Below are 13,958 nucleotides of genomic sequence, written 5' to 3' on the forward strand. Positions count from 1 at the left end.
ATGGAGAAGATATTGTTAGGCGAGTTTATACTGTCTAGGTTATCTAGAATTCTGGGGTCCCTTCTAATATTTGAATGTTTGACTTTATAAAATTACTAAGATATTCCCAAAAATACTCTTGGTGTAAGGCAGTTTAGTCCGCCACTGGCTTCGCTTTATCTTTTGGATACTCTACAGATGGAATCTCTGTACCAGATCCTGGTTCTTGCTCCTTCCCCCAATCCATGAACTCTATTTTTTCAATGTCATTTCTCTCTGTCGTGGGTTAGAGTAAAAACTTTTTGTATTAAATGGTAGATGTGGCTGGGCTTTTCTGGTATATAAATAGAGAGTGTTTGTTCTTCACCAAGGGTCAGTGCAAGGAGATACTGATTTCACTACATGAGACTTCTACTGGACAGCCCTCGAGCATGCTCAATCAAAGAACTAAATTGCCTGGCAGTAGTGTAGTCTATTACCCAAGATAAGACTTTGAATTGCATTAACTGCAGATATTATTTAGTAAAAGTCATAACAGGCAGCAGATAGTTGAACAACCGAAACCAGGTAGGTTATTAAACAAGATAAATAGAATAGATACCAAGGCTCACAAAGATGGACAGCAACCTGTGTTGAGAAATTGACACAGTGCGCTGAGTAGAATTCTTGGCTGGAGTCTAAAAAAAACCTACAGTCCCTATTCAGGCTAGCAGGTAGTGCTGATATCCACCTTGTGATAGTTTTTGCTTTATAGGGAAAATTCAATGTGCAGATTATAAGAATTCATATTCTACTGGTCTGACTACAATAAAATAATAATAAAAAAAATATTGATTGTGATGGGTTGGTTAATAGCAGACACAGTTCTCTCTGTTCTTGCATAGGTTTTCCCTCACACTTCAAGGACATGGTGGTAAGTTAATTGGCTTCTTTCTGAACTACCCCTAGTATGTGGATATGTTCACGTGAGGTGGGATCTTTAGAATGTATTCTTTTTGAGGGCAGGGACTGTTATGAATGTACAATAAATTGTAAATACCTGCAATCATATAAAAAGAAAAAATAATGTGCTTTGTACACAGTTTGCATTTGCAACTTATTATTGACTTTATAGACAGCCTGCAAAAAACTCTCAGATACGTGGGGACTTAACTGACTCACATTTTCACATGTCATATTAACAAGGCTGTGTGCGGTACATCTGTTGTGTAGGTCTAACTATCAGTAAGTTTTCCAGGAAAAAATATGTTTTTTGTATTCCTGGAAATATGTGCAGAAATATGATGTATTAAAGAACGCCGATAATCAAATCTGAAAAATTCAACAGCCACTAATCTAGTGACTGCTGTATTCTATTCTGACCTTTTGAATTAGTCCAGCAACAGTTACTTATAAAATAATTGTTGCCTGAAATGTATCCACTTCTCCCTACCTTTTGTGGGACAGTCAAGACTGAGGTGAGGCCAAGTAGTGTTGTATCTGGCAGCAACTTGGGGTTCTGAGCTAGATTTCCTTCTAATATGTATTACCTGAGAGTCCACTTTAAAACACACAATTCTTGCCCCGGGAGAAGTTTGAATTGATATTAACACTAGTTCTGGTGACAACTATATTTCCCTTATATCTGAGAGATTACCTCTTACGTTTAGTTGTGTCTATAGGACAGGAAGAAAATTCCAGTCTTTGCAATGGGACACAGCAAAAAACCCAGATGGGATTTACCCTTTCTTTACTCTATCCAGACCAAAAAAAAAAGTTTTGGCTTTAGATATACTTTGAAAAAATAGAAGGCTGCTTGTAAGTGATCTTTAAAAGACAGATCTCAAACCGTATACTTTAAGTTATTAAGTTGGTTCTAGTGAGGTCCATTGACAGATTTATTATCAGTGCTGTATGAAAATCATAATTATAACAGTATTTTTGTTGATTCTTAAGGAATTTCATTGGTTTTCCCCACAGATTATTTGGCTAACCATGGGCGTCTCAGTGAAGCAGAAGCTAGAAGGAAGTTTTGGCAAATCCTATCTGCTGTGGAGTACTGTCACAGTTGCAATATAGTCCATCGGGATTTGAAGGCTGAAAACCTTTTGCTAGATAATCACATGAACATCAAGATAGCAGGTAACTTCTCTTTTATATGCATAAAGGATACCCAGCTGTGCTCGACTAATAGTTTCACTGAAAATCAGGAACCTGGATATCTTCATAATCATGCCAGAGCATCAAAGCTCAACTTCTCTTGGACAGTGTAGCTCTGGTATGCCCCGCTCTTGCCTGGTAGGGACCATTAGTGATGAGCAGAAAGGGGCTGTCACATCTCAGCTTTCCAAACTGAAAAGATTTGCATATATGCGAGTCCTGGACCTTGAGGTACCCGGGGCACTTATGAATATAAATATAAAGAAACCCGCAGGTACACCTTGGTCTGCACAGATATAAAATATGAGAATGAAAATCTTGGTGCACAATAATGAATACCCTGTTATCGGTCCTCTTTGTACAAGTCCTGATTTTTGCTAATGAAACTCAAATTAGTCACATCAATTGTAATTATTAAGACAGGTATGGTCATCCTAGAAAAAAAAAACAAAAAAAACAACAAAAAAAAAGTTTGTGAGATCTGCTGTAACGTTTTGACTTAATTAGCTGGCCATGAATCAAGTAAAGCTGTGGAAAAAAAAAAGATTTTATATGAGCATAGTATATGCTATAAAATCAGAACTGGTTATAGCAAAATTGGAAAGGATCTTGGCAAACAGTTTTACCTTCATTACAGATTTAGTATGAGCCTCCAAGACTGGTGATCAGAAGTGCGCGGTATATATTGTTGGTCTAACACACAAGTCTGCATTCACTGACATCACAGTAGTTCTTCCTACTGCCTTATCTTTTGTTTCAGAATTTAAGGCATTGTCCAAATAAATGATTCGATTAAATGCAGTATGAATATAATTTATCAGAGCTGAAATGAAATGTCACAATAATGTTCAATGCCCTAACCTGCTTCAGAATATTGTGGCAGTGTGTAAATATATACAGTACATACTGTAAGGCTGATGGTGAGATGAAACGTGTGGCCAATAAATATACAGGAAAAGCCACCGCCTTGTCTACTGTGCATAATAATCTGTCTAACCCTGCCTCTAATGAACATTTACATGCTCAGAAATTAAAATGTTTGTGTGCAGCCAATCATTTTGTTATTTTCATATCATCTGCGTGGTGTAATTAAGAGGAAATTAAACAAGTCCAAAATCCATAATTTGAAAGGATCCTGCCTTGTTCTTGTTAAAGTGACATCCCCATGACTTGCTTATACTCGCCCATCCTATGCTTCCCTGCCGCTCCGTTCCTCCACAGGTCTAACCTTGTGTAGGCTCCATGTCGAATGGTGTCAGAGCTTACAAAGGGGTAAGAATGTCACCCCCTGCCTCATGTTACAATGTTCAGGCCTAGAAAATATAACAGATCCTCTCATGCTCCCCCATATCCAGGTACTTTAGCAGGCCCATTGTAGTGATGTCATAGGGGCCCGGTGATAGCAAGTGTAAGTTGGTTGGAGGGCTGTTGGACTTGTTGGCCTTCTCTGAACACTATTTGCCTGGTTTTGCCTGACTGCTGCTGATTACATTGTTATAATTGTTATCATTAAGATCAGAAATAGATTCATTTGGTTAGAGTCCATTAAAGTTCTTATTCCATTCCTCTAAGCCAGATGAAGGAGCAGTGTGTTACCCCAAAACATTGTCTATTTTTATGTGACTATTACCAGCACTTAAAGGCACTTTGCACTCTTTTACCTCGTGGTTTGGTGTCTATTTGTATATTTCGAGATACCCATTGAGGGAGGCCTGTGTGTATGAGAGCAGCCTCCAGACCCAGTGAGCTTGTCTGAAGATTTCTTTGCATTTGTACCATTGGAATAAGCATTGAAATCCCAGAGTCTGTTACATTTTCTGGAGTTGCCTGGCTTTCCCTAACTTAGGTGTTTGAGTCAAAGGACCAGAACAAGCATGCTGTTAATGAGTGTAAGAAGTCCTTATCTCCCTATCTGTTCCAAGTCAGTGGCTCAGAGACATTAAAGAGGCATTAAAGCCAAAGCATCAGCATGACCGCAGGAGAAATAGCGTTCTTAAAAGAGTTCAGTAATGGCGGCCTCCATTAGATTCCCTTTAAAGAGACTGTTCATGTGATGCATTGGAAAATATGCAAAAAATTTACATCCTCTTCCATCACAGGGAATAAAGGAAAAAATGGTCAAGTGTTCCAGTAACTTTTAGGGCAAGTTCACACCATACGTGAAAACTGATGGAAAAACTGTGCAGATTTTACTTGCAGAGTCGTCAATTTACACGTGTTTCCCTCATTTTTTTTATGCACGTTGACATCAGTTTTCATGCATGTCAGTTATGTGCCTTATTCACACCAATGTTAATGTCACGTCCGTTTTTGTTTTTTCCTGTGCAGAAAACTACATAAACGTTGCAGATTCCTGCACAGAAAAAATCTGCACATTCTGGTGTGAACAGGCACATGCAGAACAAGGCCTTAATAAAAAAAAAATCCTGTTTGTTAGACCATTCCTCATTAAAGTACTATTAAACTGTGTGTTTTTAGCTTAACACATTAGAGACGTCAGTTTTTCTGCATGCATTCTGCAAGGGCACAACCAAAACAATGGTTCTCTATGTGCCCTGTTTACACCTCAACGTGCAGATTTTTTCTGTGCAGGAATCTGCAACGTGTAAGCATTTTTTTCCACGGGAAAAAAACTGACATGACCTCAATATTAGTGTGAACAGGGCACGCAAATGAAAACTGATGTCAACGTGCATGAAAACTCATGTGTCTGCAAGTGAAATCTGCATGGTTTTCCCTCCAGTTCCCATCAGTTTTCATGCACGTATGGTGTGAATGAGCCTTTAAAAGAGAAGTATGGGTTTGGGGGTTATTGCAGTTTTATACTTGCCTCGGTCCGATGCTGCATCTGTCCCCCGTCATCCCTGCACTGAGAACTGAGCGATCGAACATCGCCAGTGGCTCGGTTCTCTCGGCTCCCCGAGCTGAGAGCTGCTGACTGTCAATCAACAGCTCTCCTGCTCTGCTCCTCCACGCTCATTGGGGCGCTGAGCTGTGGAGGGGCGGGTAGCGGCTATCTCAGCAGCTGAGATTGCTATCAGTCCAGACACTGGTGGATCCAGACTTCTGAAGTGGGGATGACGTGGTGTCTGGACTGATATTGGTGATGTCAGCAGAGAGCGGACTTCAGATCGCTCTCTGCTGAAAACAGGTCACAGGAGTACAAAACGAATTGCACTCCTGTGACCCTTAGGAGAAGCCCAGCCTAACGATCTCAGGCTGGACTTCTCCTTTAAACATATTTTAGTGAACTATTTGTCAAATTTCTCACCCAGCACTTGCAGTTTGCTGGTTTCTGCGCTCTCAGTGCTGTTTCTCTTTACAGGAAAGAGTTACCAGTGGACAGTGGAGCCAGAGAGCCAGCTTAGACAAGGGAAGAGTAGGGGATTGTCTTGCCATCCTAGGCTACAGGGGTTGTGTTTCTATTAATGCACACAGTGTAGGGAGACACAACTCTCATTCCTGCATACAAAGGTGGCTTCATAGGATGCAGCAGGAGAAAGGAGCCACCCTGAAGCAGGAAACCTGGGGCAGCGAACATGGCACCAGCTTAAACGGGAACATAGGCAAGGATTAACAGATTAATAATTTCCTGAGTATAAAGATTTATTTAATTGTCTACTAAAAGTGATACAAAACTGAGGGTTTCAACTTTAGGCCTTGAAGTATTAACTTTAACGCACCCTCAAACATCAGATACATTGGTGCACAAGTACCTGTAATTCTAAACAGGTGTGATCCTTGCAGAATGGATTCCTCAAATGCGTGTGATAATAACCTGTCCGGGTCCTCTCATCGGGTGATGGTGTGCCGGGCCTTCGCTGGCTTTCTGTTGACTTACAAATGCTGATTCACTGGAAAGGCATGCAGCCCTCTGACATCAATGCAGATTCTGACATGGGGGTGTGAATTCAGGAACGGACTTTGTGATGAGCATATGAATGATGAAAGCTCACCTCCTTTTTAAGCTGAGGTGCATTTTACTGTATTTTAGCATATAGAATTTTTTTTAAATCCACTACGTTCACCATGAAACACCTTGCATCCGCCTCTTTTCAGTTATATAGTAAAACATGACTTGACCCACGCTGCAAGTTTACAGCCAGAGTCTTCAGAAATGGGTAAGCCAAATTAACATTTGGCCTATTATGAGGTATTTAAAAGACAGTTCTAGCAACCAATCAAATCCTCCCTTTCATTCTCCCATAGCGGGAGAATTTGGACCATTTTTGACAACAATTATTGGATACGGCAGAGATTAGCACTTGTGCATTTATTAATGTGTGCTTTGAAATCCAACATGACCGCTGTAATAACCTGCATATAAATTGTTTGATTCACTTGATTCAGTTTAGTAAGAGGTTTGAGAATCTCTAATCAGCAAATCATTCATTGATTTGTTAATGCAATCCAGGAAACACTGCAGTTGTCAGTATTTATTTAGTTGTTACCCACTAAAATCAGCTTTTTATAAATGTTTTCAGAATGCTATGCTACTAGATTGAGCAAGGCATTCGCAGACTGGGGGGGTATTTTCAAACCATGTAGCTCCCCTGTCTTGCGAGTTATTTTTCTCTACATGTAACGCTTCCTGTGCACTTCAATGGGGATGGAATATGTGTGTGAATATTGCTTTTCTGAAGGGTGTGAAAAACAGACTGCAAAAAGTAATTTATAGCTGAACTCCAGGAATTATCTTGTTTTTAAAGTTACATTGCTCCAGCTTGACTACATCTAATTCTTCATTGCTTACATCTGGAGGGCCACTTGGGATGCAGATATTCACTTCATAGCCCAAGCTACATCCAGTCGGCGCTAGTCTCTTCTTAGACTTGCTTTCTGCATACTGAACAGAGGCGGTCACTCACTAAGCACCACCACCATTTTTTTTTTTGTGAATACAATGTGTTTTCTGATTGGACAAGGTGGTGATTGTGACGTAATCCACCTCTTTTCTGCCTTGTTTATTCAGAGAACGCTCTATATCCATTGACAAAAAATCTCTCAGTGGTCGAGATGTCAAGCGAACGACCACGTGTGTTTGGTATACAGAAGACCAGTTGCCCGAATAGGCAACCACACTGAATTTATTTATCTCCAGCAGCCTGCAGGATGTGAGCTATACAAAAGTAGATGTAACCAGGCTAGACCAATGTAATTTTATTTTTTTAAAGATCATTTAATATAATTAGGATTCCTTTTCTTGCAAAGTTTCTAAAAACCCCTACGTAATGGCAACTAGAGAATATTCCCTATGGTGGAGCCTGGTGTACGAAACAGTGCTAGGACACATAATCAAAGGCCCAGCAGGCAGTGCCCCTTATACCACATGGTATGTGTTATGGAGTCTACCTTTAATGGGATTTATTAAAATGAATGAGAAAGAGAAAACCCATATGTACTCAGTATATACATACTTGGAGATGTTACTCTTCTTAAACATTTGTGTGTTCACACCTAAGCTAGTGCAGATTCTGAGTAAGCTTTCTACGCCAAAAAGGTCATGTCTTAATATCCATAGGGCTGTTGTCAACACTTTCCATTCAATACACAGAATACATTCCCATCTTGCTTAGTAGGTAGGCAGCTAAGGTATGTCTTGTATTTCAGTGGAGGGTGACGAGTGCGGTTTGGTGTTTTATTTATACTAGCATTATAAAGGATCATAATCATTCTTAATACCTTTTAGTTAAGCATCCTTTTGTGTATTTCTGCTGATCCCTTCCCTAAATAAATAATTTCTCATTATTAAATCTACTTTGTAACAATAGGATTGTGTGTTACCATTACCAGTGTTTATGAGTGTGAAAGGAGATACCACCCAACCTTTAGCAAATCTTTACCCTTTCCACCTTTATAGTATACTGGTATGGGCCTCAGTGTGTATATTCATCAAAAGTTGCTCTTAAAGCAGAGTTCCACCTAAAAGTGGAACTTCTGCTTTACTGATTCCTCCCCCCTCCGGTGCCATATTTGGTACTTTTCGGGGGGTGAGGGGGGAATGGGTACCTGTTTTTGGCAGGTAATCTGTCCCCACTTCCATCGGACCTCGCCACGGTGAGGTACGTCAGACGTTTGGCCTCGCTCCTCCTTCCCCTGCTGCCGGCCAGTAAGAGAGCTCATGCGCAGCAGGGAACTAGCTGTAAAGCTGTAAGGCTTCACTGCTGGGTTCCCTCACCGGCATTGGCGGCGGCAGCACCCGACAGCTGATGGAAACATTGACTGGGGTGCCGACATCGCTGGATTCCAGGACAGGTAAGTGTCCTAATATTAAAAGTCAGCATGTGTAGCAACGGGGCAACGGAACTAAGCTTTTAAGCTGCCCATAAATAGATCAAAATTCAGCCGGTTCTGCAGAGACCAAAGAAATTTCAATCCAGCTATGGCTGCTCCCGCTCAACAGAGATTGATCCAATGATCAACAAGCTGGCTTAATCAAAAAAAGAACAGTCTATGGCCCCAGTCCCCTAATTCCTGTTTAATCAGCTGAAATTTGAGCCGCGGGTACTCTTTTTTTTTTTTTTTTATTTTGGCACCGTCCAGCTTGGAAAAATTAAATTTCTAAATTAAAGGAGCTGGGTAGAAAACTGTTAGCCCAACAGTGGTTGCATACAAGCAGATATCCAGATAGAAAATGGCCAGCAGTGTAGATTCCTCTATTCACTCTTTCCCACTTTTCCTGGAGGAAAAGGATCCTAAATGGAACTAGAATTACTATTGCAGTGGTATGGGAGCAGTAGGCTATATATAACTGCATAGGGTGGACCTGGGGTAATGGCATTTTGATGAATTTGCATTCAGTAGGCAATATACAATTCGGCTTTTCTTGGTTATATGCCTACTCACAATATTCTGGACGGATACATTTATATCGGGCGTTGTGACAGGTGCATGGAGCGCATCCCCCACGGGCCGGTGGAGCCTGTTTTTGGTCGCCCTTTGATACCTGCCCCTCCCTTTTGGAGTTGGCGTCTATGGGAAAAAGTTTAGGATGTCTGCCTTACACACATTTTTATGTGAAATGCTTAGATCTTGTTTCTCATTTCTGTGTACTGTTATTGTGACACATCAAGATCTATTTATTTACTACTTGTGTAAATTTATTCCCAATGCATATATACATAATTTGTTTTTAACTCCTCTTTTTTAAAGATATTTTATGAAAAACTTGATACATTTTAATTGTTTTTTTTTTTTTTTGTATTAGCTTACTATTGGAGGTATATTTAAAGTTGTTCTAAAGGCTCAAGAGTTTTTACCTTCATGCATTCTATTCTATGCATAAAGGTAAAAAACCTTCTTAGTGTAGTGGCCCCCCCAGCCCCCCCTAAAGCTTACTTAGCCCCCCCTAAAGCTTACTTAGCCCCATCATGATCCAGCAATGTGCATGAGAGACTCGGCTCTCCGGGCACTCTTCCTCCTCATTGGCTGAGACAGTCACACCCAGTGAGCCAACAAGGAGAAAGCAGGGGCAGGGCCCAGTTGTGCCTCTGTGTGTGAATGGACTTTTAATAAACATAAAATTGACTTGATATACACTTTAAAGCCTCATTAAAATAAAGATGATGTTATACTTGCCTGTTCTGTGCAATGATAATGCACACAGGGGTCCCTTGCCTCCTCTTCTGGAGTCCCCCGCTGGCACACTTTGCCCCTTCTTATTAAGAGTGCTGCTTGCTATGCAGGCATCAGTGATGGCGCGCTCCTGAGTCGGGCAGTGTGCGTCCATAGATGTACACAGCGCTGCTCAGCCATTCCCCCCCACCTGCTCTCTACTCACAGGATTTGACTGGCAGCATCAGAAGCCTATAGTACCTGTGTGTGTCCTGTGAGAAGGTAGAGGAGCTACAACTGGGTCAACAGACTTAATTGTTTCTTATTATTATTATACAGGATTTCTGTAGCGCCGACACTTTATGCAGCGCTTTACAACATTAGGGCAGACAGTACAATTACAATACAATTCAATACAGAAGGAATCAGAGGGCCCTGCTCGTTAGCGCTTAGGGACAGGGATGGGGAAAACAAGTATTGTAAGGTATACAATGTTAAGACTTCAGAACCACTTTAACATGACACTGCAAAAATAACAAGTTTTGTCACCGCGGTCTAATATTTTTCGAAAGAATTCATCACTTTGTTTAAAATATATTAAAAACACTCACAACTTAGGTGACATTACCTGCCTAACAACATTAAAGTAATTATTTTTACATTTTCAAAGTGTTGATGATTGTACATCTAAGTTACTAAAAATGAACAATGAAAGAATAAAAGTTTTTTTGCGGCAATCAAATTTGTGTGGATTAGAGAGTGCTCGGTATTTCACAGCCAACGGCAGCAGATTAATTTGTCCATGAACCTGTGTATGGAGGATATGGGTCACTCAGAGGTTGAGAAGAAACTAATCTCCTAACTCTGGCCGTATCATTTCCAGTTGTACTTGCTACTCTGATCCTGTTAACTAGTCACCCCTAAAACTCTCCTGGCTGAAGCTTGCTTCCTGTGTCTGGCATTAGGCTTGTCCCCATTGTGAACCACTAAAAGAAGTGAAAAGAAACGATAAGAAATAGTAAACTAGAACAACCTCCTAACTGCAACTGAAAATAGTCACGTTTAATCAAATAGATGGTGCTGAGGACTTGTGTGCTAGTCTAAAGAGACTAAAGAGAGACCAGATAAAGAGAGCCTATCACCTTTTTAAAAATGCAGGTAAAATCAGTCAAATCAAGTATTTTAAATGCTTACATATGCAACTTTTTTGCTTTTCATAAACATTTTTCTTTTCATTCACTTAAAATGTGCCTTAGAGTTTGCTAGCAAATTTGACTTCTTTGAAAATCGTAAACTACCTAGCATAGCCCCCTCCTCCTTGCATGTCATAGTCCCCTTTTCTTCTGGGGGTATCTCATTACTGTCTGTGCTGGCCCAGCTTCTCTGTCCTTCCCATCACCTCCCTCTATGACCTTTTTCTGGGGAGCCAGATACCCCACATTGTATGGGTTTAGTGATTTTGGGCAGGGGCCCTAAACAGGGCTGGAGGACAGGGTAAGATAGTTCTGCACCCAGACGTTGGTGTGCATTGCAAAAGGCCTTTCAGGTCAAAGTGTTCTCTGAAGTTAATCTATCCCCCTTGAGGACCTGAGAAAAGTGTACTGTTAGAGATGTAGCTGCAGTGATTCTGTATCTGGAATAGCAAGCAGAAAGTTGTGAGCTGGATACTGGTAGCCTAGGGCTAGCAAGAGCCCCCTGAGTGAGTACTAACGACCCTGGGAAGGGGAGAGGCTGTAAAAGGGAAGATTGTGTGCTGCTTTCACATGTGACTGCTGCGGATCGTCCGCTATATGTGATTGACAAAGTACTGTCAAGTGACCCTATATAGTATATCAGTGCGAAGTAAAAGTAATTGCCATCTTACAAAATGACACCAGTGAAGTATAGCAATTACACTTCTTTTGTGTGGGCATTCCTTTTTTCAGAATATAAAGGCTAAGGGCCTGGATTACTGGGAAAGGCCTCTGACAAGGAGTAGGCACAGTATCATGACGGTTCAGTGCTCCAAACAGCTGGGTTGTTCTAACAGGAAGAAGTGGGGCAGGGACTTGTACTAGTTGGAGCTAAAAATCGGTCATTTACAAGCCGCCTTATATGTTGAAAAATGGATGTAGAGCAAGAGGGCACAGAAAAAAGCTGGTGGGAGAGGGGGCGAGAGGGGTCTACTAGGCATCGGGGCTTAAAGCCTGGTAAACATCAACTCAAAGTAAAAATTTCAATTTTAATTATTATGTAATATAATTTTGTGCCAAAGCTACAGTATAGCTGGCCATGTTTAGTGCAATAATCATTAATTAATCATTAAATGTAAAACTGTTACATGCATTTCCCAGCACATAGACAATGCCTTTATAAAGAGCCTTTGGGACTATGTTCGTATAAGTTTAATATAAAATGTATAGTATATAAAATGTATAATTAAACTGATGGTACAAAAACCTACTGTTAATCATGACAAATATTTTTAATATTGAATGAAAAATCTTTTGCAAAATACCTGCTATAGAAAAATGAACATTTCCACTGGTACTCAGAACAGGCTTTAGTATTTCTCTTCCATTCATTGACCCTAGGTTCACACCTATGCAGTTTTTTACTGCGTTTTTGCAGTTTGCAGAAATGCACTACGGTCCATTTAACGTGGTTTCCTATGGTACAAGTTCACATCTATGCGTTTTGCATCCGGTACGTTTTTTGAAAGGGCCGGAGACTTTTTCCTCACAATTTCTGGGTAATAGACTTCAATGTAACCGCACCAAGTGTTGTGTTTGTGATGCGATTTTTTATGTGTTTTACAGTTTTTATTTTAACACTGTATATAGCTAGTTGCTAAGCAGGGGGCGGGGAAGCTGGCCCCCGCATTCTTAACAACCGATGAATCATCAGCTGTCAGCGGGCTTCCCTGCTGAAAGCTGAATGTAAAAAAAACAACAAAAAAAAACAAATGACGGCGTGGGGTCCCCCCCCCCAGGTCTATACCAGGCCCTTCTATACCAGGCCCTTCAGGTATAGTATGGATTCAGAGGGGACCCCCGACACCAAAATCTTTTATTAAAAAATAGCATGGGATCCCTCAAACTCCATACCAGACCCTTATCTGAGCATGCTGCCCAGTAGGTCAGAAAACAGAGGGGACGAGCGAGCATCCCTCTCCTGAACCATACCAGGCTGTATGCCCTCAACATGTAGGGGGGGAGGGTGCATTTGAGGACAAGGGCCTCTTCCTATGCTTACAGTGCATTTTTAAAGAGAAAAAACAGGCAAAATGCATGCACAAACGTGGGTTTAAAAACGCACTGCAAAACATGCCTTAAAAACGCATCAAGCGCAGCCGCATAGATGTGAACCTAGACTGAAGGACTCAGTGAAGATCTTGAATCTCTGACCATTGTTCTTCAGTGAACGCAGAGAAAAGGATTTTACAGTGAGTAAAAAAACTCCTATTTTTTTTGGTATTTGCATATCTTTCTAATCAACATGTAGGAATGCTCAGCCCAGCCTAATGTGGCTTTTCCCGCATGCAGCTGTAAGTGAATCAAGGTGAAAGTAACTGCTTCCCTTTTGCAGCTCCCCCGATAGCTGGCTCTATCTTTCTGATGGACAGCTCGCTCGGCATTGACGTCAAGCACTGTTCATTAACATTCAGGGCATGAAATGGGTCAGATCTGACAATTAGCTGTCCCAGTCTCTCTCCTACCTTCCCGTTATCAGCGGCGTCTTCCCACCCAATCATCCACTACTTCTACATTACCATAATCACAAAGGAGAAAACAGCACAGAATGCTGGTAATTAGGCTTCTAATAATTAATCCTACATGTCCTACGCAGCTATCCAAAGTGCTAACTTTCCATGGCTCATGTATACCTATGCTAATTAGGCATATAAGAGCTGCATTAACCCCATGTGTTCTGGTTACAGATTTTTTTTTTTAAACCGCCTCTGTAAATCTAAGCACATACACATAGAATTGCACAAGTATATAATGTTGGTATAAATGTCATTGTCCTATGTAAAAAAAGTGTATTTTCCAATAAAAATTAAAAGGTTGCAACCAAACAGATCTGAACTCTTTTTTTTGTGTGACATAGACAAGATTAACTGTATTCTCTTTCACTCACTGGAAACAGAAAGGCTAGAAATCCTAAAAATGTTGAACAATCACAGCATTGCATGATCTCTTGAGATTGGTGGCAGGTTCCTGGGACCCATTAAGTAAAAATCAAATTGCCTATGTAGTAGAGTCTAGGTACTCCTACACAGTTGCAAATGTAAAGTCCATTGGTAT

The 13,958-nt window shown here is 40.8% G+C and overlaps 1 protein-coding gene across 1 annotated transcript in view; it reads left to right on the forward strand.

Annotated features, from left to right (window-relative positions):
• Positions 1-13,958, forward strand: part of SIK2 (salt inducible kinase 2) — a 210,806-nt gene that overhangs the window by 133,975 nt on the left and 62,873 nt on the right. The window contains exon 4 of the mRNA XM_073602422.1: positions 1,939-2,100. Coding sequence (XP_073458523.1) covers positions 1,939-2,100 — 162 coding nt within the window. The remainder of the gene's footprint in view (positions 1-1,938; positions 2,101-13,958) is intronic.

Source organism: Aquarana catesbeiana, linkage group LG10 (assembly GCF_042186555.1).
Source record: "Aquarana catesbeiana isolate 2022-GZ linkage group LG10, ASM4218655v1, whole genome shotgun sequence".
Lineage (NCBI taxonomy): Eukaryota > Metazoa > Chordata > Amphibia > Anura > Ranidae > Aquarana > Aquarana catesbeiana.